Here is a 27,780-nt window from a genome sequence, read left to right as displayed (position 1 = left end):
AAACAACAAAAAGCAGCTTCTGCACAAAGCTGTTTTTGTTAAGGAAGCTCTTTCTCAACAATAAACTTTTTTATAAAAAAGTTCAGAAAATAAAACCTATAACCTTATTTCCAACTCTGAAATTTTCCTTTTTTTTCCTTTTTTCTTTGCTATGCATAAGTCTTAACTGTTTAGTTTTTGAAACTAAAAAAAAACAACCCAAACTTTAACTTAAAAAAAAAAACAAACTTCCAAAATTGATCCCTGATGAATTTACAAGTTTGTTCACTCCGGTTCACACAGATTAGTTGTTCCCATGTAGTACACAGATTACAATAAGTCAATCAATTTTCCATAGTGGTCCAGCGGGCAGATTGAAGTCTTTGCCAGGCCAATTTTGGCCCCTGTGCCTAATGTTTGACATGTCTGATCTAGAAGAAAATTCTATGGTCAGATGAAATCAAAATTGAGCTCTTTTGCATCAACTCAAGCCACTGTGTATGAAGAAGGAGGAAGAGAAATGCTGAGTATGACCCAAAACACACCTCACAGTCAAGCGCGGGATGCAGACATTATGCTTTGGGCTGTTCTTCTGCTAAGGATGCAGGACAACTTCACCTCATTGAGGTCCACTGTAACACAAAATCTTAGATGAGAGCTTCCTTCCTTCCCATTCCCTACTGGAACGTAAGCATTTCCCGCCATTTCAATGTGGACGCACAACTCTGTGCAAACGACTATAAACGCTAGTGTGGACGCGGAGTGTTTTCAGACGAAAACGCCGTTTTCAAATCTATCCGGGCTAGTGTGGACGCAGCCTGAATTGATGGGTTGTGGATGGATCTTCAAGTGTGACAATGACCCAAAACATACCTCCATGGCAACAAAGGATTGGTTGAAGAAGAAACACATTAAAGTCATGGAGTTGCCTAGCCAGTCTCCAAAACTCAGTAATTTAGAAAAACTGTGTAGCTGAAGCTTCATATTGCCAGGTTGCAGAAATCTAAGTGATTTAGAGAAGTGGACCCAAAGTCCTTCTGAGATATGTGCGGAACTGGTGAGCAACTACAAGAAACATCGTACCGCTACGCGTGCCAAAAATGTTTTCTCCACCAGGGATCAACTACTTATTATACTCAATGATATGCAAATAAAAATGTATATAGCTGTACACAGAGAAAACATAATCCCATTGTCATAGACCACAACCTCAAGTAACCGAAAAGGGCACCAGAATAACGACGAAGATGACAAAAGATCACAAAACAACGAAAAACTAAAGTTTGTTCAGTGTCCAGTAAGCCTCTCCACCATCATTTCATCTGCATCTCATCCAGTTACAAATTACACTGTCACAGTTTTAAACATTCACACACTGGGCAACTGGCATTGCCGTGCAGTACAACAAGAAAGGAAATTAATAGTTTAACTTAATTTTCCAGTGTTCAACTATATTCATCTTTTCAATATAAGTAAAGTACTTTTTAACAAACAATTCAAGTTCTTAAATGAGGAAAAATAACATTTGACTCAAGTTTATGATACTTGGCAAGACCAAGCAACTGACTAATTGTTAAGTACCTTTAGTTTCCTTTAGGAAAGGAAGCACTAAAGCTGCACTTGGTCATGTGAAAACATCTCTTTCACATGACTGCAGTTGATAGTTTGCCAAAGAATGTAAAGTAGTTTCCCCACCAACGGTATTCCTTTATATCTATTAGAGATGGCACGATATCACTTTTTAATGTCCGATACCGATATCATAAACTTGGATATCTGCCGATACCAATATGAATCCGATACAGCGCATTTTGTAATCAATAAAACTGTTTTTTATAAATATCTTGCTGCATTTTGTATAAGTTCATACTCGAGTTTTAAAAAACAAGAGACTGAAGCTATTCTGTTATACCTGTATGCAAAAAATACACTGCACCCAAAACATTTTATAATTCAGCAACACTGATCAATCTAATAAATTTAAACCTACACCATCCTCCCTATTCTGGTATTTTAAAGAGTACTTACCTACCTAACTAATAGGGTTGCCAACTCCCAGCAAAAATATTAGGGAACCACCCCCCACCCTTAATCGATGTAATCAACTTTAATTTAATGCATGTGTAAAACAAATGCACAGAAATCAATTATTTTTCTACAATATTTAAATAGATTCAACATCTTTCTTCAACAGAATTGCAGACTGCACAGATGGTACCTTCCCAAAGGAAAACGTACTACAGCTTACAAGGGTGTATATTAGACTTATTAGTTACTATATACAATAATGGATTTCTATACATTTAATCAGATGACCACTTTTGTTGTAAGATTCAGATAATTATTTATTCAAAGTTTTTAAATGACATAACAAAGAAAAATATTTCTTTGTGCCCCCCTTTCCCTGTTAATGTCCTACCTGGCCCCCGACAAAACTTTGCTAAACCCGCCCCTGCACAGTTACCAGCCGTCAGCTACCTAGAAAAGGATCCTGGTGTTATTTGTCTCTCAGAAACAGTTCATAACTTCCCTTCAACTCATTCATGTGACCTAAAAGGTAAACCTGTTTCTCCATCACCTGTTCAGCTCTGATGATTCAGTAAGGACATCTCCTGGTTTCATCTTCATGTTTCCCTCTCACCACATATCCAAACGGATATCATGACCAGCAGCTTTTACAGCTGTGGCTCCAGCAAACATCAGCTGATACTAGAAAGTAATATTAAATACATTCTAACAACAGCTTATCAAGCTTAAACATGCTGCTGTTGTTTATCCGCTGGTCTCCTCTTTCTAGCGCAAAGTGGGCGATAAACAAACAAAAAAGACGGACTTGCGGCAGAAAAGCCGATCAGCTGATCATTGATCAGTTTCATGTTTGAAGTAATAACAGGAGAGGAAGGGGGAGTGAATGAGAGAAGTAGATGCAACTGCACAGCAAAGACAGAATAACTCCAGCTTTGTGTCTATTTTTTAATTCTAGCTGAAGTAAGGGACAAATCGCTTCCTTTTCACCTCAATATGGAACTCCGATGGCCAGTCCAGCTGTGGCTCAATATATCAGTTGTTAAGCTTAACATGGAAATACTATGCAAACATTCGGGGATGAACTTACACACTTGCTTTACTTCTCTGGGATAGTTTTCGCCGAGATGAAATACCCAGTTAGGAAGCATGTAGGGAGGCTCCAACAGCCACTCTATCACGTGACACATACTGCTCCGATGCGCCGAGCTGGGTTATGCCAATTAGCGCATTTTGTGAGGTGATTTTGTGATACTTCGGATCGATTACATTTTTTATTTCTCTCCGATATCCGATCCAGTCAAGTCAGTATCGGACCGATACCGATACGTAATATCGGATCGGTCCGTCTCTAATATCTATTATATATTAAATATATATAAACTACTGGCAGTCAACACAAAAAGGGGGGGGGGGGGAAGTGTCACCTTTAAAATTTCACCAAGGTTAATGGGAAGACTTTTGGTTCACCTTAGGCAAATTGCAGCTAGTACATGTGATCGTTTACAGCTGTATAAGAATATTTACTTTTCTCCAAACTGGTGACATCACAGAGTCCTACAGTTGTGTATAATAGGAAAAGAGGCTCCGCTGATGTATTGGTCTCCCTGCTGTGTGACACGTGGGTTTAAAAAAAATCACAGTCACTCTCTCACAGCCTGAAAAAACAATGGAGTCTGTGGGCCCGACTGTCACTCTCACCTCCTCTCTCCTCCTGCCTCTGTGTGGGACTCCAAAAGTCAATGAGGACAGCTGGCTGGCTGGATGACAGTGGATGTATATCTGCATACGTGTGTGAAGGTATCTGAGTTTGTGTGTGTGTGTCTTTCTTTGTGTGTGATCCTAAAAGGTCAGAGTTCAAGCTGTGGTTCACAGAGAGCCACGTTGTTCCCCTCCCAACAGGAAGGAGGGCACTGTCCATATGCTGTCTTCACTCACACAGACACATGCAGATTCACACACTTGGAAAAAAAAAAAACAGAGCAGAGATCGGTACAGTCACACGTTCCAGCAGGTACATACATGAGCTCCTGCAAGTATGCAGACACATGCATGAAAAACAGCAGGACTCACATTATACAACGAATGTTCAGATTACCCAGTGTAAACAATTGGTGCACAGTTTTTCCAGCACAAACACACACTTCATGCTTGTCTTTGTGAGGAGATAATAGGGCCAGAATTGGTGTGTATTTTATGTTATTAACATCTAATAACATAAAATGAAACCCCCAGAGCTATGCCAACGGTCACAATGAAAATATTAACATTAAAAAAACACCTAAGACCAAGTCCAATTAGCAGGTCATCTACTAATAGAAAGGTTAGTAGTTTGATTCCTGGCTGCCCCAGTCTGCTAGAAAAAGTGCTTGTATGACTGAGTGAATGAAGCATGATATATAAAGCGCTTTGAGTGCTCCGAAGGAGAAGAATCACTCGAGATTATTCAACTTAATAATGATTTCTGAAGATTTGGTTGTTTTCCTCTTTAGGACATTACCGACCAGACTAAGATGGTTGACAGGACCCAGTTCATTTTAAGTTGACCAAAGAACTATACATCAATTCACTGAGAAACACAGTCAGACGAATCTAAAAGCCCCCAAAAAGGTTAAAAGGTGGACCTTGAGTTAAGATTTCTTTTTCCAGATGAAAGCCTGCTGTGACCTGATGAATTGAACCCTTTTCACGCATTGTGGTCACTACAGTGCAGGGCTCTCAAAATTTCAAAATCCCTGGTAGCCCTTCGGGCAGGGACTCTTCAGTTTTTGGTAGCCCAAAATAAATGTAAGTAGCCCGAATAAAAAAAGAGAGCAATTTTTTTGATTGATGTTTTGTTTGCTGTTTTGTTTCCTTTACAATATTATACATTAAAGTATAATATTGTAAAGGAAACAAAACATTAATCAAAAAATTGTTGAAAAACAAATTACAACATTGTATAAAAATTACAATCATCAACTCAAATACTTGGTTCTAATTGAACAGAAATTTCTATGAACTTGTAAGAACTGTGTAGGACATGAATCAGTCTGTGTCAGATCCTGAATTTGAAATTTCCACTGAAGTCACGGGTAAGAGGCAAGTGGAACCAAGATCTAGGCCATTTGCTTTTTGAAGTTTGCAAAGACTGCTAAATTTTGGCAGTGGTAGTTCACTCTTTGCAACATAGTACGCTGTTCTAAACAGATTTTTCAGGTTTATTTTTAGTATGTTATTTGCAATTGGTGTTTGTACTGGGAAAGATATTGCAGACTGAGCAATAATGCATTTCTTGCATTTCTCATGGGTTCTAATGGGGCCTTTCTTAAAATGACTGGTCCCAGTGACAAAGGCGCTTGTCGACTCAGAAATCGAGAGAAAACCAACAACACACCCGGCAGAACATTATGTTATTTACACGGGTGCACATAAGTGGTCCGCATGTGCGCATTCGCTGTCAAAATAAAAGACGCGCACCAGATAAGAAGTTGCAACGCGCGTTTGCGTCCATATAAAAAGCACTGTTTTTGTCCGCTAGAGTGGGATTTTCACGCTAGCGGCACTGTTCTTCTGCAGATGTCAATAAACGGCTGTGCTCCCTGGCTAGCTCACGGGAAGCAAGACCAAACGACACCTCCGTCTCCTCGTTGTCTGAGCTCGCCACATTGGTGTCAGAAGTGGGATGACGGTGGCACCCCATGTTCTGGCCCGAGTGACTTTTCCCCCGCCGGTCGTGACCGGCCGGTGCGCCAAAAGAAGGCACCTGGACATTTGCAGGACTTTGTGTGGGGCAATGGGGTCGTCGGGGACGACTGACCCCTTAGGTGGGGGGCTATGTAGCGGGTCAGGGCTGTTCGGGGTTCTGTTTGTACAGTTATGTTTTGTTTATGTTGCCATAGTGACGGGTGACGCCCTCTCGCTGCGACGGTGTGTCCTTCCGGGGTCAGAGGGCGCCCTGTGTATTGTTGTTTTTGTTGCTGTGCGGTTGCCGCACTGAGCAGTTAGCTAGCGGCAGTGTTCTTCTGCAGATGTCAATAAACGGCTGTGCTCCTTGGCTAGCTCACGGGAAGCAAGACCAAACGACACCTCCGTCTCCTCCTTGTCTGAGCTCGCCACATTGGTGTCAGAAGTGGGATGATGGTGGCACCCCATGTTCTGACCCGAGTGACTTTTCCCCCGCCGGTCGTGACCGGCCGGTGCGCCAAAAGAAGGCACCTGGACATTTGCAAAGTGAAAGCAAAAAACAAGCGCAAATTCAAACGCGATTTCAATATGTCACATATTGACAGTGGCTCACCGATGCCAATGACATAATTACCCAGCTACATTTCCGAAAGAATGCAAAAGCATTGACATATATTTTTCCTTCCTACAATAGCCCGATGGGCAGGGCAGAGATGGATTTTGGTAGCCCGACTGGAAAAATCGCCAGCCTCGGGACGTCGGGCTAGCGATTTTGCTAGCCCTGTGTTACAGGCATGGCCCTTTAAGGATGAAGCCTGATAGGGAAATGTATTCGGGATGTGTGTAGCGGGACTGCCTGGTGTGTGTGAAGAGAGAGAGCGGAGAAGGGGGGAAAAGTAACGGTTAGCTACAGAAGAGACGAAAAGAAAATAAATAAAAGGAATATAATAACTCCCTCGACAGCCAGAGTTGTGTCGGCGATGCTCGCTGTGAGTAAACTGTTTCAGCCCACTGTATGCGGTGTTCGTGCCTTAGAGAAGAAATAAAGTTTGGTGAAGCAGTTTCCTACGCCTCCTTCGATCTTTTTGCTAGCGGAGTTGACCTGTATAGTAAGCTGTTGCCAGCTACGAGTCAGTTACGGAACCTTCAAGTAACTGCCAGAGGTTTCCTTACTATGGTTCGGGGCCGCGGATCTGGCGCGGTAACACCTGTATCTGATTGAGGAATCACTCATCTTTGGAAAAGAGAGTTTATTACAGAGAAATGTCTCTTTCCAAAATAAAAGCTATACTATACGCTTCTTCTGGGCTATATTCTCAGCAGCATATTGTAGCGGGTCAGGGCTGTTCGGGGTTCTGTTTGTACAGTTATGTTTTGTTTATGTTGCCATAGTGACGGGTGACGCCCTCTCGCTGCGACAGTGTCCTTCCGGGGTCAGAGGGCGCCCTGTGTGTTGTTGTTGTTGTTGCTGTGCGGTTGCCGCGCTGAGCAGTTAGCTAGCGGCAGTGTTCTTCTGCAGATGTCAATAAACGGCTGTGCTCCCTGGCTAGCTCACGGGAAGCAAGACCAAACGACACCTCCGTCTCCTCCTTGTCTGAGCTCGCCACAATATATTTTTCCTTCCTACAATAGCCCAACGGGCAGGGCAGAGATAGATTTTGGTAGCCCGACTGGAAAAATCGCTAGCCCCGGGACGTCGGGCTAGCGATTTTGCAAGCCCTGCAGTGGACAGCTATTCAAAGGCTGTTATCTTGTATTTGTGTCAGTGTTGATGGTATACTTGCGCATAAACCACTACATTGGACACTGATGTGTAACTCCATACCCTGCCACCCACTCCAAAGAGGATGTTGTCCACCTAAGTGTACATGTAAAAAACTATTTGAAAAATACATGTTTAAAAGTTCAAAAATCTTTTTTTCATGCCTACAGATGAATAAAAATAATTAGGAAAAAAATCCTGATTGAGGTTGTCGTAATTCATGCATGAAAGGGTTAAATGCACAAAATCAATGACAACTGATTACTGTTGTGATAAGTCAAAGTTTGTAAATAAATGAATAAATGTGTAGCACTTCAGTATACAACCAGCGGCCCTAATGGTAATGTGTAATAACAATGTAAGAAAGAGAAATATTATTTGCAATCTCCTGTGAAATACCCTGGAGTTCATTATTACATAGATATTACATTAAAAATACCTTAGACTGTAGTTTAAATAAACTTTCTTTCATTAGATAAAAAAAAAATTCTTGTCATTTAAAAGTCTCTCTCTGAAAGTTCATTGTTATTCCGTAAGTATTTCATAGTAAATGACAATTAGAACACCCTAAATTTAGAAGAACTACATATTGTGATATTTTACCCAAAGTTCAGTTCAATTCACTGTTATTTGTATAGCTGCAAATCACAACTGTTTCCTCAAGCTGCTTTATATTGTAGGATAAAGATAAAACACAGAGAAAACCCCAACAATCAAACAAACCACTGTGAGCAAACACTTGGCAACAGTGGGACAAAAGAACATCCTCTAAACAGGAAGAAAAGGGGATTTAATGGGGATGAGGAGAGGGATACAGGATGAAAGACAGACTGGAAAGAGTCAATTATTAAGATTAATAACTAATGGTTAAATGCAGAGTGGCAGCCAGGTCCCCTGATTTAGCCCTAACTGTATGCTTTTATCTAAAATGTAATGTTTTTAGCACAATCTCAAAAGGAAAAGTTGATTGCCTCCCGAATCCAAACTGGGAGCTGGTTCCACAGAAAGCTGAAGGCTCTGCCTCCTGATTTTTTTTTTTATGAAATGTGAAGCGAGAGCAGAAGTCGAACCTCTATATGTTATGCGCAGTTTTCAGATAAAGAGAGGGCAGTATGTTTCTTTTTGCAGATGGACAGAAGCAGCATGTTGATTTATGACATCTTCAGACAGCTGCTACTTAGATGCAGTGTGAGTGATAAAAAAACAGTTTAGGACATCAGTGTGAAATCTTGAGACTCTGCTGGACACTTTCCTCCTCGACCTCCTGTCTCTATTTTGTCCCCTCACCCTTCAAATACAAACACGTTCACTTTTTAAAACATACTCTCTCAAACTTGTTTGCCTCCATGTTGATTAGATTAGGATCTTGCTGTATTGCTTTATTCTCTCTCTCTGCCTTCAGACAGTGGACATAATTCAGACCCTTGAGACATAAACTCTGTGTGCTGCCAGTTGCATGCAGCTGTGTCCGTATACTGTTTAAAATATAATTTGCAAGATGCAAAAGATGGCCTAGAGGTAATGCTCACCTATAGACACTCCCTCTTCCCTGCGCTCTTTCAGTGACTCTCTGAGCAGCTCTGTTACTGCATGCATGTCTTGTTTCTTCATATATACACATGAGCTGCTCATGTTGTCTCTCACCCTCTTTGAGCCTGGCTGTGTCAACACATACACAGTAGAAGGGCAGGGTTTGATTTTTAATATACTGCCACAAACTTTGTTCCCATATGAACCTGTGAGGAAGTCCTGAACAAGAACAAGAAGATGCAAAAAGTGTTAATCTCCATCCTGTCACTGTTACCTGCTGCAGGGACAGTTCTTCTCTGGTGCCTTTCATAGTATCAGCCTGCATTTCAACAGGTATGAAAACTGATTATATTTGGAGTCATTTCTATGGTAAGGAAATCATTGTGAGGTGAGCTGCATCTGCCGACCACTGATGAATTTCTTACAAAAGCCACTGACATTGGTGCTTCCAACTTTAGACCCAGCAGATTTGTAATGCAGGTGCTGGTGCTGGAATTTTTAGCACCAACTGAGAAAGGTAGTGTAATTTCCTTTTTTGTCCACATCAGATCAGTTCAAAGGTCATCTGCAAGATATCTCAGATTCATGAAATCAATAGTAAACACTATAAACCTACAGCTTTTAATACAGCGGTATTAGATGCTGTAGGTTTGGCCTACAGGCCTGAAAATGTGCAATAAAAACTCCATTACAACTAACCAGCAAGTCAGCAATGATGTCCACAATGGAGGCAAAATTTTAATGACTGAGAGAAAAGTTCATGACCCCAAATCAGAGGAACTACCACGAGATGGAAACCAGCTGGTAAGTCTCAAAAAGAAAAACAAGCCAGGAGTTCAAAAACATGTGTACCAGTGGGTTTTGGAATAATAGCTCAATAAACTGATGAAGAACAGCTTAAGAACCAGCACATCCTCATACAACGTCAAACACAGACATGTATGAATGGAACTGGTGTAAATGTTCAGGGTTAAGGGTGAAGAGGTGAAATACCTTTAGCAGGCCACACCAATGGCCTGAACTTAATCTGAATTCCACCTGCTGAAGAGCAGCCTAAAGGCAGAGACCCCACAGCAAGCAGGAGCTGTGTGTGGCTGCGGTTAAGCCTGTGAGATCATCAGTGGGGACAATACAGAGACGGTGACGTTTGTGTTTCGAAGAGTTCAAGCAGTGCACGCCTGCAAAGGATCTTTGTTATTTTTTTTACTTTTAATGTTTTTTTTTTCCACTGTACTGATACAAACATACTCATTAAAACTGAAACTTGGCCCATTCTAAATCTGAATTTCCTTAAAAGTCTTAATAGCAAGAAGAAAAGTCTGTATAGTCTGGGCTGTATGTAAGAGCAGCTCTTGTAGAAATTACTGGAAATATGACTGCCTTTACCCCACCGCTGTTATAATAAATGCATGTAAACATAAAAAGTAAAGATTAATGGATATTTTTTAAACAAAGTCTTTGAAGTCTGATTCCTACACGAATGTCTTCTGCTTGGTAAAAATCCAGTTACAACGTGTTGGGTTTTCATCATTCCCGCTGCTGGTCTCATTAGCAAAGTAAAACAGAGCAGTTCTCACACCTCTCCATTTGGACCGATCATTTCTCAAGGAGACAGACACACACATTCAAAGAATGCGCAAAACAAATGTTGACTGTTTACACTCAACCTGTTGTTGTTTATGCACTTTCAGGTCCGCTTGTTATTTTTAGGGCTGTAAATCAGACAACGGCAACACCAATCACAGCTTCTGCCTGCAGCCACCATGCTAATTCTATTAACCATTAGAACATAAGCTTCCACTGACCACATTTATCTGCAGTTACCTATGATTATATCACAATAATTATTCTAATTAAGATTCAAGACCTTATCTCTTTCACCTTCTCCCAATGTGTGAGGCCAGTTCATTAATAATTAGCCCTTTAAATTATTTTATCTTATTTTTTCTGTGCCCAGCTAGAGCTGAAATGTTCAGCTATGAATAAGTCAGAGAAGAGATACTGGACCATCTTTAAGCAGCAGCTTCATACCCATGACTGTGGCATCCATTAGTCCCCCCACCTCCTATTGCACAAACACCTACAAATAACTTTTGGGACTGACTTCATATATGTGCAAATGCAAAGTATTGAAATTTTTGCATTTATGTAAATCATGAAATTAAGTCACTGATCTCTGTACTTGCTGTCATAAAAATAAAACAATATTTGGATGTTTTCCTGTTGTTTGTATAAAGCTTTTATTGCTGTTTTTATAGTTTTATTGTTACTTTTTTTTTTTTTTTTTAATTGAAGAAGATACTTTCATCCTTTCCCATCGGTTGATAGTCACCAAATTAAATTGTGTTGTATCTTACTATAATGACAAATATCAAACATCAAACACATGTGTTCAACCTGTTACAGTGTGGATATTAAAAAAAAAAAAAAGTGTTGTGATTCAGGAATAAACTCATTTTTTGTTAATGGACTTGTCTCAGGGCTCTGGCCTTCTAAAAGTTCCTAGAGCCAGAAAAAAGACAATTGGAGAGCGTGCTTTTTCTTTTCGTGCCCCATTTCTGTGGAACAACCTCCCTCAAGATATTCGGCAGGCATGCTCTGTGGAGGTTTTTAAAACTAAGTTGAAGACACATTTGTTCACCCTATCCTACATGTCTTAATTCTATGGCTTTTAGTTTTTAAATTTTTATTGTTTTTAACTTGTATTATGTCTTTTACCTGTATTGCTATGTATCGCTTTTATTTTATTTATCTCTTTAGTTGTACAGCACTTTGTTTGAAAGCGCTTTATAAATAAAGTTATTATTATTAATGTGAAAACTGTCGGAAAAACTTGTAGTCCTTAAACACAAGTAACCCCACTTTTGCATTAAATCACAGAGAGGTACTGCCCCCTACTGATTAGAAAGTATTAAGTTCTTTTTTTGCAGGGGGTGGGGAGGCTGGTTAGCAGAAAAAAATATTAATTATGAGAAACTTCTGAATTACAATGCTATTGACAATACCCAAGGTGGCCGTTGGGGGGGTAGGGCGTATTCAAATTACGACACAGTTATGGGGGAAAACAATCATCAATAAAAACTCCTCAAAGACCTTCTCACAGCATAACTCACTCCTGTGTTTCAGTAAACATATTATTTAAAGTGTCCCACTGAATCCTGATTGAGTGACAGAGTCTTTGAAGATAAAGCCCTTGAATGCAGGAGTTCAGCCATCAGTATACACCAGTATACACCAGTTTTACTGCAGGTTTTATCACTGCTGGTGGACGGTCTGCAGAACATTCAATTCAATTTAGTTTTATTTATATAAGGCCAAATCACAACAACAGGTAAAGACACCACAATAAACCAAAACAGAGATAACATATGTTTATCTCAAGAAAAAAATTTAGAAATGTTGAGATCAATAAATTATTGTACATATCTTAAATGTGTTAGCATTAATGACACAAACAATTTTGTGTTTCTTTCTGTTGGTAATTTGCTCTGAAAAACTGTCTTAATGTATTTCTTAATCATGCAGTAAAGAGTTATTATGTGAAGAAGAAAAAAAACCCCAAGAAGCAGCTTTTACTCTGTAAACAAACATTTATTCTTTACAACACAAGGCCAGTAATTTTTATCCTGTGCTTCCCAACACTGAATGAGCAGGGTAACAAATGTTTTCATTGCTGGTGAGTAAATTTACTGTAAGTTTCTTTCTCAAAACAGTTTTTTTAATCTAAAATATCTGAACAATGTGACAATGTCTTATGCAAGACAAAAAGTTATTCAGTTTGCCGTCATACTGTACAGAGAAATACATCAAATAATGACACGTAAGAAGCTCAGACCAGCGTATTTGTTATTTCTGCTTAAGTGAATAGTGATTCCCTGACATTAACAAGCAGACAGCGCCATCTGCTGGACAGCGTTAATCTTAATCAAATGGTTAACCTGATAAAACAGCTAAAGACACATGTGATGAAAGAAAAACAAAGCAGTACACCATTAAGGCTGCAGTCTTCATTTTGAGGATGTAGGTATGATTATTGGACAAGCAGGGGGAAAAAAAATATGGATTTTTCAATAATATTTGCCTGACAGGCAAAAATGACAATGATATTTGACTCTCCTTCTGGGAGAAAAGAAAAGATATTTGGGGTTGTCATGAAGGAAATCCAATTTAGAAATCTACAATTTGTGGAAAAAGGAAGCAACTGAATGTAGCTTTACAATTTATTTTTTCTTTTCTGAACTTTTTTTTTAGCTTCTGCAGGAGAGCCTGGCAGTAAAACTTTGAGAACTGCTGCCATACAATACAACCCCTTTGAATATTAACTGAAAGGTTATTAAACAGACTCAACTGCATATATGGGCTTTATTATTTACATTACACTTTTATGGGGAAAACGTGATAAAGCTGTCTGCGCCTTCTCAGAGTTGCAGTGTCTTTTTAAGGATAACTAGTCTTTTTTTGTGTTTTCACAATATTTCCATTTATTTATGACCAGTGGTGACCAAAATGAATTGGCAAACAATTGAAGAACTTATTAATTTGGGCGACAGACGTTAAACAAATATGAGTTCGGTTCATTGAGGAGCTGTGCTGCAGACCAGCACCGCCCTTATGGCCTCCTGCAGTTTCTTTACAGACTCCATCACCAGTCGAAAACTTTCATGGAAGTTGCCGTTACCTTCCCTCACCCAGGCTTCTTGGAGCTCACCGACCCATGTCAGGATCTCGTCCAGCTGTTTCTGCACCTCCCTCTGCTCTTCTAGCTCAGCTAGCAGGGCCTGTCTGGCACAGACTTCTGCTTCATAGGCTCTCTGGAGGTCCACCAGGGAGGACTCCAGCTTCAGTACCTCCTGGACCATGCAAGATCACATTCAAAGCAAGGGGGAGAAATATCAGTTTTAATCATGCTTTGAACAATCACGATGAATTCAATGTTAAAATGAAGTTAGAACAGGTTTAATGCCATTAAAAAGTTGCTCGTATTCTTGAAATTTCACAGATATTCATAACTCTGTGTCCACTTAGTAAACCTTCCTGATTTTACTTCCTCTTCTTTTTTCCCACAAAAGTCTGGGTTTTACTGCATTTAAGTTGATTTTTAACACTTACTGCAATTAAACTCAGTTAGGTCCATAGGTTTTTGATCTACACACTTGTATAATTTTGTGCTTGTACATTTCCACTATCAAATGCAGAACTGCAAAACTGATAGGACAGAACTTCAGAGTTTCTTAATTCTTCAATGACCAGGTCAATCACCTGATCTCAACCCAAGTGAGCATACTTTTCAATAATTGAAATTATTGGGAAATTAAAGAGAATACGGCATTTAGAAGTTATGCTGTCAATTGCTGAAACCAACTACCCAGATCTTCTCCGATTTTAGCTATTGGTTTTAGCTATTGTTTGAAACCTGCTATATAAATAAACGTGCTATATAAACAAACATGCGTTGCCTAGGTCAACACCCAGATGTTTAACTTGAGGTTTTCCAACTTAAATAGAGATTAATGGAACGAAAATGTGCCAGGGTTAGGGTTTTAACATTATCTTAGACATACAGAGCCCTAAAAAATAATCAACTCCATCGGCCTCCCCACCCACCTGGATGTCTTGGGGGTTGTTTTTGTGCGACTGATCCTCGGGTAGCAGGACGTTTGGCGGCACGGAGAAACAGTGGCTAACCAGCAGCCCATCCATCCGCTTTGACAGCTGTTTGAACCGCTCTTCGAGGAACTGCTGCAGCTTTCGGCTGCACTCTCTAGCCCGGGACCGGAGCAGTTCCTCAGTCCCGTCCGGTTCCCCTTTACTCAACTGCCGCACGCAAACCTTCTCCACAACGGGCAAAATTTCGTACAAACAGTCCAGAAAAGCACTGTGAACACGGATCATGCAGGTCTGCGGGGTGAAGCCGAAAAACTGCGTCTCATACAGTTTTAGCTGAGCCGGAGAGAGACTGTCCGCCTCTGAGACGTCCTCTCCGTTGACATCCATTGCCTCTGCTTCCCGGGTTTCCCGCGCCATGTTCAATCGCTAATTGTCCTTCTTCTTCCTGGTCATAGTTGAGATGTTTTCGGGCAGCAAATGTAGAAATGGATCTTTACCGCCACCAACCGATAGAAGGTGTTAATGACAAATAGGAAATTCTTAATCTTAATCTAGGGGTCTTTTTTATTTATAAAAATTTCACACTTTTGGAAATACCACATAAAATACAAACACTTCACTCACAGCCAAAGTATATGTTTTTATTGTAGTAGCAATAAACGTAGGCATTAATCCCTCCTTATGCTAGCTGTGTGGAAAAAGTTTCGGTTGGGGTGAGGGGTATACATCTGCAGATGATGTGATGTTAAAATTGGTCCTTTCTAGAGCCTGTAGACCACATGTGTCGAACTCCAGGCCTGGAGGGCCGGTGTCCTGCAGGTTTTAGATGTTTCCTTGATCCAACACAGCTGGTTCAAATTGCTAAACTACCTCCTCAACATGTCTGGAGGTAGTTCCAGAAACCTGCTAATAAACTAATCATGTGATTTGGGTGTGTTGAGGGTGATATCTAAAACCTGCAGGACACTGCCCCTCGAGGCCTGGAGTTTGACACCCCTGCTGTTGACAGTTTCATTTTTGTGTTGTTTTTTTATCATCTTAAAAAAATAGAGTATAATGTCTAAAAAAATAAATAATAAATAAAATAATTTCTTTTTAATTTAAATTTATTTAATTTATTTTCAACTTTAGTTTTAGTTAATAACTCCGCTTATTCAAACTTAAAAAACAAACAAACAAACAAAAAGTTGAAAAGATTTTCTGTTGATTAAACAATGCGCATGACCAAAGCGACGTGGCCCTCTGACACGCCCACCTTGTTCGAGCGAAAGGGGCATGCGCGCGCATTCACTTCCTTCGCGGCTCGTGCTTCTCTCTTCTCTGTGTGTGTTGATAGCGGCTTTTGCTTCCACACGTGCAATCATTCCTATGTGAATCTCTTTCTGTTTGGAGCCGCTTTTAAACTTTTCCTGCGCCGTCACAACAGGTAAATCAGCCGTCGGTGTTAGGCGTTTGATTTTCCCCGCAGCTGCGCAGCCGCTCGCGCGGGGGCAGAGGTTACCGCTGGAAGTTTAGCCGGGTTTAGCATGGTGGTATTAGCTAGCCGCTGCGCCTACTTTTTGTTGTGGTGTTGCTAACGTTAGCCAGCTAGCACCCGCAGCTAGTAGGGACAGGGTAATGTAAAATGTAACGTGAACATAAAAAGATGTGACGCTTCTTTCTCCTGTTGTCTTCCCTCCAGGTGTAAAGCCATAGAAACGGACCACCATGGGGGCATATCTGTCTCAGCCTAGCACCACCAAGACCTCTTCAGATGGCGGCAACAGCAACATGAGCTACGGTTTCTCTGCCATGCAGGGCTGGCGGGTCTCCATGGAGGTGAGGCGGAAAATGAATAAACGCATCAGAGACAGTGGTGTTGCTGCTGTGTTTGCCAAATGAAACGAAGCGAAAAACATTTTACTGGGTTATAAATGAGAACTGCAAGACATTTCTGTTTTGTTTGTTTGCTTGCGCGGAGCTCAAAACCTCTAAAATCAGTTTCTGAACATCAGCTGCGTTTGTGGTGGAAATTCACAGCATTTAATGACGGTGGTGTTTAGAAAGTATCATACTTGGTTCTCACTTCAGATCAAAAATGTAGATGGCATTCAGCTAATTTTGACACCTTCTTTAAAAAAAAAAAATCAAACAAAAAAAAAAGTAATCAGGGGGGTGGTTTAATTTTATTTTCTTCAGGGACACCCTCACTGCATTGTTTTCATTTTCAGCCATGTGACTTTTGCTTGCATCCAGAGTAATCTAGCTTTTCAGGGCCAGGAACTGGTGATCTAGTTTAGTTTTAAAACTTTTAGACTGTGTTTTAATCTAAATGGGAAAGGCACACACGTACAAACTTACTTTCCTACTGGGTCATCCAAATTAAGCTTATACATATTTTAGCTCCACTCTCCACTTTGATTGCCCAAGAGTCCCATCTCTGCTTTTTGTGGATGATGTGGTTCTGTTAGCTTCATCAGGTGGTCATCTCTAGGAATGGGAAATAGCGCCATTGAGTCTGAGGCCATGGTTCATAGGCAGAAATGTGTGGAGAGTCAGGGACAATTTGCTGCCCCAGGTGGAGGAGTTTAAGTATCTCAGGATTTTGTTCACAAGTTAGAGGACAGGGGACCAGATCATCAACAGATGGATTGGGACAGAGGCTGCAGTGATGAAACCTGAGTGTAAAAGTGAAACTGTTGATTTACTGTTTAATCAGTGTCCCCTCATGACCATTCCCTGGATAGATTGATAGATATTATCTTATCTACCTTTTAATTATTTCATTCTAGTTGGGACTTCCTATGGCGCTGTTAACATATTTGCTTTGCAACAACTCTCAGTTACTGTACTTTCTGTAACCGCTCCACCTCATTATCAGCACGTGCAAATAAATCTGTAATTGCTACATGGAATTTGCAGATGAAAATGCTCCCTGGACTGAGGTTGTTCTTATTTTAAGTGGGTTTTTTGTTTTGTTTTGGGGTTTGTTTGTTTTTTTTAAAGAAAAGAAACTTTGTTGCTTAACAAATATAAAATACATTGGTCTCACCTAAATTTCATGTTCACTGTGATTTTGATTTTTTGATTTTTATCCCCATCTTTCTTTGTTACAGGATGCTCACAACAGTATCCCAGACTTCGATGAGGATACTGCCATGTTTGCCGTGTATGATGGACACGGAGGTAACGCACTGATTTGAAGTTTGTTTGTTTGCACATCAGAGTACTATGTGCACACACTTCAGTTCATTTATATTACTTATTTTCCCTTTTAGGTGAAGAGGTAGCGCTGTACTGTTCAAAGTACCTTCCTGACATCATCAAGGAGCAGAAAGCCTACAAAGATGGCAAACTTCAAAAGGTGAGATGCATCAAGAAATGTTTGCAGGACTTAAATGAGTTTGAAGAAAAATGCCCATGACCACATGCTGCTTGGCTGTGGTATACTTAAAGCCATATTAGAAACGGTGTATTATGAGGGCATGGTTGCCTCTTCTCTGCTCTTACAGTATCAACATGTTTGAATGTCGTTTTCCAGGCACTGGAGGATGCCTTCTTGGCCATCGACGGCAGGATAACCACAGAGGAAGTCATTAAAGAGCTTGTCCAGATCGCTGGACGGCCCACCGAGGAGCCACCCACTGAAAAGGTGGCAGAGGAGGATGATTGTGAGTACACCACTGCTTGTGACATTTCATGTGGATTCTAGTGTCAGCGAACACATAATAAATGCTCATCCTTGTTGAATGATAATGCAGAATTGTTAGTATATGACATAAATTACAATATAATAAACCAGGAACAATGTTATTCTTACCATAGATAAAATCTGTCCGAGCCTGAAGTTACACAACAGAAAAATTGATGTCTACACTCACATTTCGCGGTGTGCTCCTGCTGAGTGTATAAGGGCTTACAGCTGTCCCACAGTCACAGTTTCATACTGTAATATTTTATCTTTGACATTTGTTTTGCGCTTCTCCCGTTCCCGGTGAATTCCAGCCCACTTGTGCAATCAATATTCAGCAATCATATACATCATAGGCTTAGTCGGGGTCATAGTCGGGGTCTTGGAGTACTGCACGGGAGCGCATCTTGAGTGGGTGAAAACCCCTCTCCTCCTTTGCAGAGCTGAAACTTTTAATTAATGGTATGTTCACAACAAACGCAAAGTGAAGTTTTAACTCTCGCTACTTAAAACGTGTGCCTCCAGCAGCCAATGTAGTGGGAGGACTGCAGCTGATAGCTAGTTACACTTTAGACTTTGTTTATAATCACACTGAGCAAAAATGTTACATTTGATGTGAACGCATCATAACATATCTATCACATCTTCATAAGTAGTACGTTGCTTTGCTTCAAGTGCTCACTTGAAAGTTGAGACTTGTGTATTTCGTGTCATCAGCAGTAACTTTCCACGTCAACGCCTTAAATCGCTTAATGTCATTATCTCTGGTCACTACTGTTCACATCCTGTTTGGATCCCTCTTTAGACAAAAGCACTTGAAAAAGGAGAAGCAGCAATCTGGAAATTTAGGGAAAAAAGGTTAAATAAAATCAAAGGAATGCAACGTCTGCTTTGCTGCAAGCCAAGATTATCCTGTGTTTTAAAAATAGGTTAATTATTTTTTGGACAGTGATCTATGGTCCCCTCTAAAAAGCACAAGTTTGAAAGACATTTGTTGCTTTAAGTTCCCCGAGTGCAAAGAAAGTTGTTTTTTCTTTGCTTATTTTGTCATTTGTCACAAAATGCTCTCCGGTTTCTGCCATGTTGTGCTTTTTTGAATTCTCACTCGTGCCTACAACTGTGCAGACAGATGACATCATTTAAGTCTTTGAGGATTTAGTGCTTATAGACCTTGAGGTGGTCATTACGATTGGGCCCATATGAAAGATGAAGGTCATGTGCAAGTGTACTTGTGCCTGGATTTACGTTTATGCGATTATAATTTTATTGTCACTTCAACAACTTAATGTTTTAGCCGTAAACTTTTGGCACAACAGCATTCATCTTGTTTGGTTTGCCCTTCTGCATTTATTCAAAGTGCATTGACTGTAACTACTCAAACAATCACCAGCAATAAAAATCAAACCAAATTTGTGGGAATACAGCAAGTAAATTACATGCTTAGAGTGCGTGCAGCTTGTAGCTTGAATCTCTGACGTCAAATGATAATACAAGTAATTCTGTTTTCTTTTCCTTTTCTCAGTGGACACAGAGGAGGCAGCTTTGCTCCACGAGGAGGCCACGATGACTATAGAGGAGCTGCTGGTACGATACGGCCAAAACCGCAATGCTATCAAACATGCGGCCGCCATGAGGTACATCATTAAAGTTGTTATGATTTATGTGTGAAGTTTTCACCTGAAGAAAGTAGAAATTAAAAAAAAAAATAGAAATGTTACTACAAGAGGTCATGTCATGCAAGTTAATCGATACTGGTGTCAGATATCTCACAATTGTTCTCCTCTTGCCACCTTTTCAGCGGGTCAGAAATTCATGATATCCAACAGTCTGGATGGTTCAGCTACTTGTTTCATGTTGGTCGGCACAGTTAGAAGCTGCAAGAATGAATTTTGTTTTGTTTTAAATCTTAGTGTTTCAGCTAAGAAGGGCTCCAGTTCGCAGCCTGAGTCCTCAGGAGATAAGGGGGATGGTTTGGAGGAGAAGAAGAAAGAGGGGCTAAATGGAGAAGTGGAGGAAAGCAATGAGGAAACAAAGGAAGGCGAAGGAGCAGCGTGCGGGTCTAAGCTACGAGCCTGTCGGCGAAGAGGAGGTGGCGAAGGCAGTGGCTCAGGTACAGAGATGTTCAGTCGGTCTATTGCAGAAATTCTAGAACTGCAGATCCAATTTTAACATGTTAATTGCATATGAGTGTCTGTGTTTTCACTCAGTGTTAAGCACACATGGATTTTGCAGTTGTATCAGCCATATAAGTATATTGGACAACTTAATTGTGTTGGGGGTTTTTTTAATTGTTTTTTTTTCTTTTTTGTTAGCCCTTCTAGCCTTATGACCATTGAGCTTATGTCATAGCGACATGTCCATCCTTTCATCTACAAATCACAAATACACAAATATCACTAATTTGAGCAACTTTTTCAGAGTATTTCTTCTTGCTGCTTTTAGCCTTTTCTGATCTCTTCTTTCACACCCTGAGTCTGACACAGAGCCACAGTGTACCGTCACCTCAGTATCCTCCATTTTTGTTTGTGTTGCATACAAATTACATCACAGGACTTTCGGGCCACCTTGCTGGAACCATCCCACACACATTTAGGTGGTGCTCATTGTATTCCAAAATGACCGAAACAGAGTAAAGTAGAATATCAAGCTGAGTAGATGCTGGTGGAAAACAGGCATTGGACTGTAGCTGGTGGTGGTCCTCCTTCACCAGAAATCTGCTGAGGTCATTGTAATCAGAACGTGCCGCAGACAGAGAACAGGTTCATGTGCTGCTATCCCGAGCTCACCAAAGCTGGAGCGTGAACAAAGATGTCGGTTCCCAGCTGCAGTCTAGTCTGCTCAAAAGTAGATGTATCAGTCAGTGCTCTCTCACGGTTGTGTATTTATTTTCACTCTCTTATCCGTTTTTCTTTTCTCGTTCCTACAGCTGACAGTGGAGCGGATTCAGGAAGCTCCAATGGTGAGGAAAAGGCCAGTAAAGCAGAAGGAGATGCAGGCCCTTCCTGCTCCTCTTCATCCTCAAAGGCTTCAGGAGATTCGAAGTCCAGGTTTTTTGATGATAGCGAGTCTGAAGGAGAGGAGGAGGAGGCTAGTGAGGAAGAGGTGAGACTAAGGGAGTAGAATTTTGGAATTTTTTGGGCTGTGAAACTTTACTCTGAAACGCCAGTGTAATCACTGTTTTAACTCAGGATGTCAGTGAAGATGAAGATGGTGACAGCAGTGAGCTGGAAGAAGAGGAGGATACAGAAGAGGGAGAAGAAGACTCTGAGGATGAAGAGGAGGAGGAAATGTGTCTACCTGGAATGGATGGCAAAGAAGAGGTGTGTTGTAAAGACTTAAGTTTTATTTTTGCTGTTTGATGTATTTTTTTTATTGGTTTTATTAAACCAAAAATGAGGTTTGTTTTCAACAAATGGTCATTTGTACATCTTGTTAAGTGGAAGAAATTTTGATGACTGCCTCAAGCCTTGGTTATACTCTGTTGCAGACACGGACAGCTAGAGACCCGGCAGCTTATCAGTCATTCTTGTTATACTTGTTTGAAGTCTGCCGCCTGGGGCACGTGGATAGTTGGTGCATTGTAATGTTAATTCTCTTTGGATGGTCACAGAAAACAGACCGAAAGCTGGACATCCATGTCTGATGGCAAAAATTACGTATCACATGCCTGAGTGGACATGACACAGACCATTTGATTTGAATCAAATCAAATAGTCTCATTCATATGAAAGACGGTGGTTCGGTTACATCGTTATAAGCCCTCGTAGTTTTGGCAGCGTGTTACAGCTCACGTGTTTGTGTTTACAGCCTGGCTCAGACAGCGGAACCACGGCCGTCGTGGCTCTGATCCGAGGGAAACAGCTGATTGTGGCCAATGCTGGAGACTCTCGCTGCGTGGTGTCTGAACGCGGTAGGTCCAAACTATCTGATTCAGGCACTGAGTTATAAAACAGTTGTCAAAGCTGAGGGTTTCTGGCATAGTAGTGACTCTCCCCACTGCTAATGTGCAGCATACAGTATGTTTATATTGTGTGGTACGTAAGAAATAGGACCCAGGATTTCTCCAGTGCCACGATAAAGATTGAAAACCTCTTAGCTAAATCAGTTGTTGTGGTACCTCCTCCAGCAGCAGGAACCTTGACCTTGCTTCTCTTATTTATTCTCTGATGTTTTACTGAACAGTTTGTTGAAGGATCAGACTTGCAGTAAAGGTGGATTTCTGCACAGTCTTTATCTAATTTGTGAGCACTCTGTTTCTGTGTGACTGCAGGAAAAGCTGTTGACATGTCCTACGACCACAAGCCAGAGGACGAGGTGGAGTTAGCTCGCATCAAAAATGCTGGCGGGAAGGTGACGATGGATGGGCGTGTCAATGGTGGACTGAACCTTTCCAGAGCCATTGGTAGGTGACTCTGTGAAACCTTCAGATTATTAATATTCGGGTTCTTGGAATCACTCCTATTCATTTTCTTTTGAATATTGTAGCAGTTCTTCATTGATGTCCAGTGTTTGCATGTTCTCAACTGCAGTGACCAAACTTAGTCTGAACTCTGACTCTCAGGTGACCACTTCTATAAGAGGAACAAGTCTCTGCCACCAGAGGAGCAGATGATTTCTGCAATGCCCGATGTTAAAGTTCTGACACTTAACGAGGACCACGACTTTATGGTTATTGCCTGCGACGGCATCTGGTGAGTGTAAATGGTTATTTGCCCCATTAACTAATTTCAGGGGTGTTAGTAAAATGATGTCCAAAACTGGAGCTAGTCAAATAATTTTGTAACTTGAGACAAAAAAAAAAAACGCACACCAAAGTTACCATGTTTTGATTCAGCTGTTAAATCCCGTTTGTGCTTCTGTGTGTTTGCAGGAATGTGTTGAGCAGTCAGGAGGTGGTGGACTTCATCAGCGAGAGGATCAAACCAGACCAGAATGGCAAAACCAGAGCACTTTCCTCGATTGTGGAAGAGGTGAGCATGAAGGAAAAACTCAGATTTTATATTGAAGTACAGTGTAGTCATCAGGGATTAAACAATGCTCTACTCAGCAGCAGGGCAAAAACTAAATGGATAAGCGATAGATATACAGTTTTTGTAAACAATTAGATCTAAGAGTAGAGCATTAGAACTAATCACATAGCATTTGTTCTTAGAACTATTAGTTCTTCTGCCACACAGAGATAAGATTGTGGAAATTTAATCCATGCAGTAGCTTAAAAAACACTTGTGCAGTTCTCAGAAGCCAACATTGTGTACAGTCATGTGAAACAGTTTTCACGAAACTCGGTTCTTCACAGTTCCACAAAGTACATCCCGTGATTCAGGAACTGTTACAAACACCTTCAGCAGCAGTAACTTGGAAGTAATTATTTTCTGAACGATTCGTCTCTCACATCATTTTAGAGCAATTTATGCTCACTCCTCTTTAAAATGCTGCTTCAGTTCATAGAGGTTTGTTCATGCACAGCTCTTTTAAGGTCCTGCCACAACATTTTAAACAGATTGGGCTCCTTTTTCGATTTGCTGCTGTGCTTGGGTTCATTGTCCTGGCCTCACATCTGTCTCTAGAATACTTTGGTATGCAGAAAAGTTCATGGTTGCCTCAATGACTAGAAGGTGTTCAGGTCCTGTGGCTCCAAAACAGCCCAAATCCTCACCCCTGCGTATCGCCTGCCTGCTACCAACACACCATCATGCCAGCTTAATAAATTTTTTCACACCCATCCATGTCGCGTCAGGCTTCTGTCTTGTCAGTGACAGGGAGTTGGAAATAAGTATGGCCTATGATATTCCTGTGATAGAGCGCACCTTTCAGGAACCAAACCTATAACCACTCACCCTTGTCATTATCATCCTCATGCATGCAGGGGTTAAACTGATCTATAATGTGGCATTTGTACAATGTTGGATCTCTTCCTTTTAATTGATAATTTATTCTTAGACTAGTCTGTTTCTTCACATTTAAGTGACAAGTAAATTAGTTACCAGGAAAATCACAAGTAATCACTGTTGTCTGTCTTACTGCCTTAATTGCCTCAAAAACATTGTCCAAGGTCTCAGTCTTCAATTTAAAGTTTCACATGTCCTCCTGACAGCTGTTGGACCACTGTTTGGCCCCCGACACATCTGGAGATGGGACAGGATGTGATAACATGACTTGCGTCATAGTCACCTTCCGGGCACACCCGTCTTCCACAGATTCGGACGACACAAAGAAGAGGAAGCATGCAGAGGAGGGAGAAGGGACTGAGCAGGAGGAGAATGGAAATGACAGCAAAAAGGCAAAAAGTGACTAAAGAGGAGACGAGAGAAACTGTCCCAGACGGAGCAGCTGGTCCCACGCTACCCCAGACACAACACAGAGACACATTCTGTTCAAAATTAAATCCTGACCTCACAAACGTCATTTCACCCTGAAGCAGACATTAGAAAAGCTCTGCCGAACTGAGACCATGAGAAGTTCGTTTTTTTTGTTTTGTTTTTTTTCCTGTGCTCTGTTCTTAGTGGATTTTCAATTAAGACACACCCTGCAGTAGTTTCTTTTGATTGATTCAGCTGGAAAGAGGTTCTTAAGTTCTTAAATTCACAAAAGGCACACATGAAATACCACATCATTTTCCAACCAGTAGGATGCTGCAGGGGGGAACCAGTCTAAAGAGTCAGATGTGTAGATCCCTGCAGACAAATGCGGCACTGTTGTTTTTTTTGTTATGTTTTTTAAATCACTTTTCACGTAGCAGTTTGTTTTGGTAAAATTTTGATCAGTTTGTGAAGTTATGAGTCTAATTCATGTTCACATGTGTGTGACACATGCACTTCCATTGTGGCTTTGCAGTGTAAAACATTTGTGTTGCTGTTTTAGACTCAGATGTTGCCAACCATGAATTCTTGTTTCACATCCTCTTCAGACACACTGAACCCAGAGTGCTGGAATGGATGCTGGTTGCTACGCTGTAACTGTATAAGAATGAATTGAACGAGAGGACTCCCAAAGTGAAGCTTCAGGATGCAGTGAGAATGGATGTGCTGGTTTAGCTCTGTCAGTTTGTGTAGCTCTGCCCATCAGGATGAGGACCACACAGACTCTTGTCCAGTTGCTCTAATTTGCCATTTATATTTTTCTCCCTTTAGCACTCTTTCACAAGTAAGGATAAAGATATATATATTTTTTAATTTCAGTCTTGCTGCTGATGCAAAAGCCCAACACCTCACCTTATCTTGCCTTTCTTCATTCCTGGTTTTGTGTTTTGGTTCATTTCAATTCTTTTTCCAGCCAGGGTTTTTGAGCTTGTGTGCTTTCCATCAGTAAGATTTGATAGCAGGGGAACCGAGGCCTTTAATGTCCATCCAGAGAGAAGTGGCGATTAGAGCCCGGGACCTATCTTCACCTCAGCTACTTGTACGCCGCCTGTCTCATTCCCACTATAACTAATTTTTAAGGATATCTTTAGGATGTGTTTTAAGTAAAAAGTATTTCCACTCAGCTGTTTGTTTTTCATTTATGATAATCAGTCCTCTGGCAGTTTTTCTAACAATTAAAAAAATTAAAGTCTTTTTGTGAGCACACTCTGAAATCTCCTTGACGCTGGACTGGGGGAAGGATGCACAAGGTTTTTTTCCTGAGTGGAAATACAAATTGAGGTTAAGAAAACGGTGTAGACTTTTTTTTGTTTTTCCAGTCTCATTTAAGACATTGTGTGACTGTAAAGTTGTTTCCAGTGTCCTATCTCGTCACCATGCCCTTTTTTCTGTACATAGTTTTTTTCAATACTTGTAATTGAAGAAAAGGAAAATGCTTTTTCTTTGTAATTGTGAGTCGGTGTGACATTTTGGTGCATACTCTTTTGACACCAGTATGTAAGTACATACAAATACATTTTTTTAAATAATCAACCATATTTGTGTGTGCGCGCCTGTTATTTATTGTTAAAACCAGATTCATGTTTGTTTGTTTTGTTTTTTTTGTTTTGTTTTTTTTTCCCCCAAACATTTAAGGTGGTCAAGCTGAGGTCACTGGAAATATTTGTGGTTTTTTGGTTTTCATTAATTTCAGGTAGTCCTTTTTAATTCAATTCAATTTTATTTATATAGCGCCAAATCACAACAAAAGTCGCCTCAAGGCGCTTCATAGATACAGAGAAAAACCCAACAATCATATGACCCCCTATGAGCAAGCACTTTGGCGACAGTGGGAAGGAAAAACTCCCTTTTAACAGGAAGAAACCTCCGGCAGAACCAGGCTCAGGGAGGGGCGGCCATCTGCTGCGACCGGTTGGGGTGAGAGAAGGAAGACAGGATAAAAGACATGCTGTGGAAGAGAGACAGAGATTAATAACAGATATGATTCAATGCAGAGAGGTCTATTAACACATAGTGAGTGAGAAAGGTGACTGGAAAGGAAAAACTCAATGCATCATGGGAATCCCCCGGCAGCCTACGTCTATTGCAACATAACTAAGGAAGGATTCAGGGTCACCTGGTCCAGCCCTAACTACGGTATATGCTTTAGCAAAAAGGAAAGTTTTAAGCTTAATCTTAAAAGTAGAGATAGTGTCTGTCTCCCGAATCCAAACTAGATGGTGGTTCCACAGAAGAGGGGCCTGAAAACTGAAGGCTCTCCCTCCCATTCTACTTTTAAATACTCTAGGAACAACAAGTAGGCCTGCAGAGCGAGAGTGAAGTGCTCTAACAGGGTGATATGGTACTATAAGGTCATTAAGATAAGATGGGGCCTGATTATTTAAGACCTTGTATGTGAGGAGCAGGATTTTGAATTCAATTCTGGATTTAACAGGAAGCCAATGAAGGGAAGCCAAAACAGGAGAAATCTGCTCTCTCTTTCTAGTCCCTGTCAGGACTCTTGATGCAGCGTTTTGGATTAATTGAAGGCTTTCAGGGAATTTTTAGGACATCCTGATAATAATGAATTACAGTAGTCCAGCCTGGAAGTAATAAATGCATGAACTAGTTTTTCAGCGTCACTCTGAGACAGGATATTTCTAATTTTAGAGATGTTGCGCAAATGGAAGAACGCAGTCTTACATATTTGTTTAATATGTGCGTTGAAGGACATATCCTGGTCAAAAATGACTCCAAGGTTCCTCACCGCGTTACTGGAGGCCAAGGTAATGCCATCCAGAGTAAGAATCTGGTTAGATACCATATTTCTAAGATTTTCAGGGCCGAGTACAATAACCTCAGTTTTATCTGAATTAAGAAGCAGAAAGTTAGCGGCCATCCAGGTCTTTCTACATTCCTGCAGTTTAACTAATGTGTTATCTGGCTTCATGGATAGATAGAGCTGGGTGTCATCTGCATAGCAGTGAAAATATATACTGTCTTCTGATGATACTGCCTGAGGGAAGCATGTATAATGTAAACAGAATTGGTCCTAGCACTGAACCCTGTGGAACTCCATAATTAACCTCAGTGTGTGAAGAGGACTCTCCATTTACATGAATGAATTGGAGTCTATTAGATAGATATGATACAAACCACTGCAGCGGAGTACCTGTAATACCTACAGCATGTTCTAATCGCTC

At 40.7% G+C, this 27,780-nt stretch overlaps 2 protein-coding genes across 2 annotated transcripts; one reads left to right on the top strand and one right to left on the bottom strand.

Moving 5' to 3' along the window:
- Positions 1-12,532: 12,532 nt before the first annotated feature.
- mis12 (MIS12 kinetochore complex component) lies at positions 12,533-15,415 on the bottom strand. The gene is made up of 2 exons (XM_040011963.1): positions 14,567-15,415; positions 12,533-13,812 (listed from the first exon to the last, which is right to left on the bottom strand). The coding sequence occupies exons 1-2, from the start codon at positions 14,984-14,986 to the stop codon at positions 13,537-13,539; spliced, it is 696 nt and encodes a 231-aa protein (XP_039867897.1). The 5' UTR covers positions 14,987-15,415; the 3' UTR covers positions 12,533-13,536.
- Positions 15,416-15,841: 426 nt separating this feature from the next.
- Positions 15,842-26,136, top strand: ppm1g (protein phosphatase, Mg2+/Mn2+ dependent, 1G). The gene is made up of 14 exons (XM_040011880.1): positions 15,842-15,995; positions 16,251-16,387; positions 17,665-17,734; positions 17,827-17,912; positions 18,090-18,219; positions 19,762-19,873; positions 20,150-20,349; positions 21,166-21,341; positions 21,428-21,559; positions 22,047-22,149; positions 22,510-22,641; positions 22,801-22,930; positions 23,110-23,209; positions 24,334-26,136. Exons 2-14 carry the CDS (start codon positions 16,277-16,279, stop codon positions 24,532-24,534), a joined length of 1,683 nt encoding a protein of 560 aa, XP_039867814.1. The 5' UTR covers positions 15,842-15,995; positions 16,251-16,276; the 3' UTR covers positions 24,535-26,136.
- Positions 26,137-27,780: the final 1,644 nt, after the last annotated feature.

Source organism: Simochromis diagramma, unplaced genomic scaffold, assembly GCF_900408965.1.
Source record: "Simochromis diagramma unplaced genomic scaffold, fSimDia1.1 OVJJ01000603.1, whole genome shotgun sequence".
NCBI classification, from domain to species: Eukaryota; Metazoa; Chordata; class Actinopteri; order Cichliformes; family Cichlidae; genus Simochromis; species Simochromis diagramma.
The sequence above is the reverse complement of the archived record's forward strand: the minus strand, read 5'-3'. Positions and strand labels throughout refer to the sequence as shown.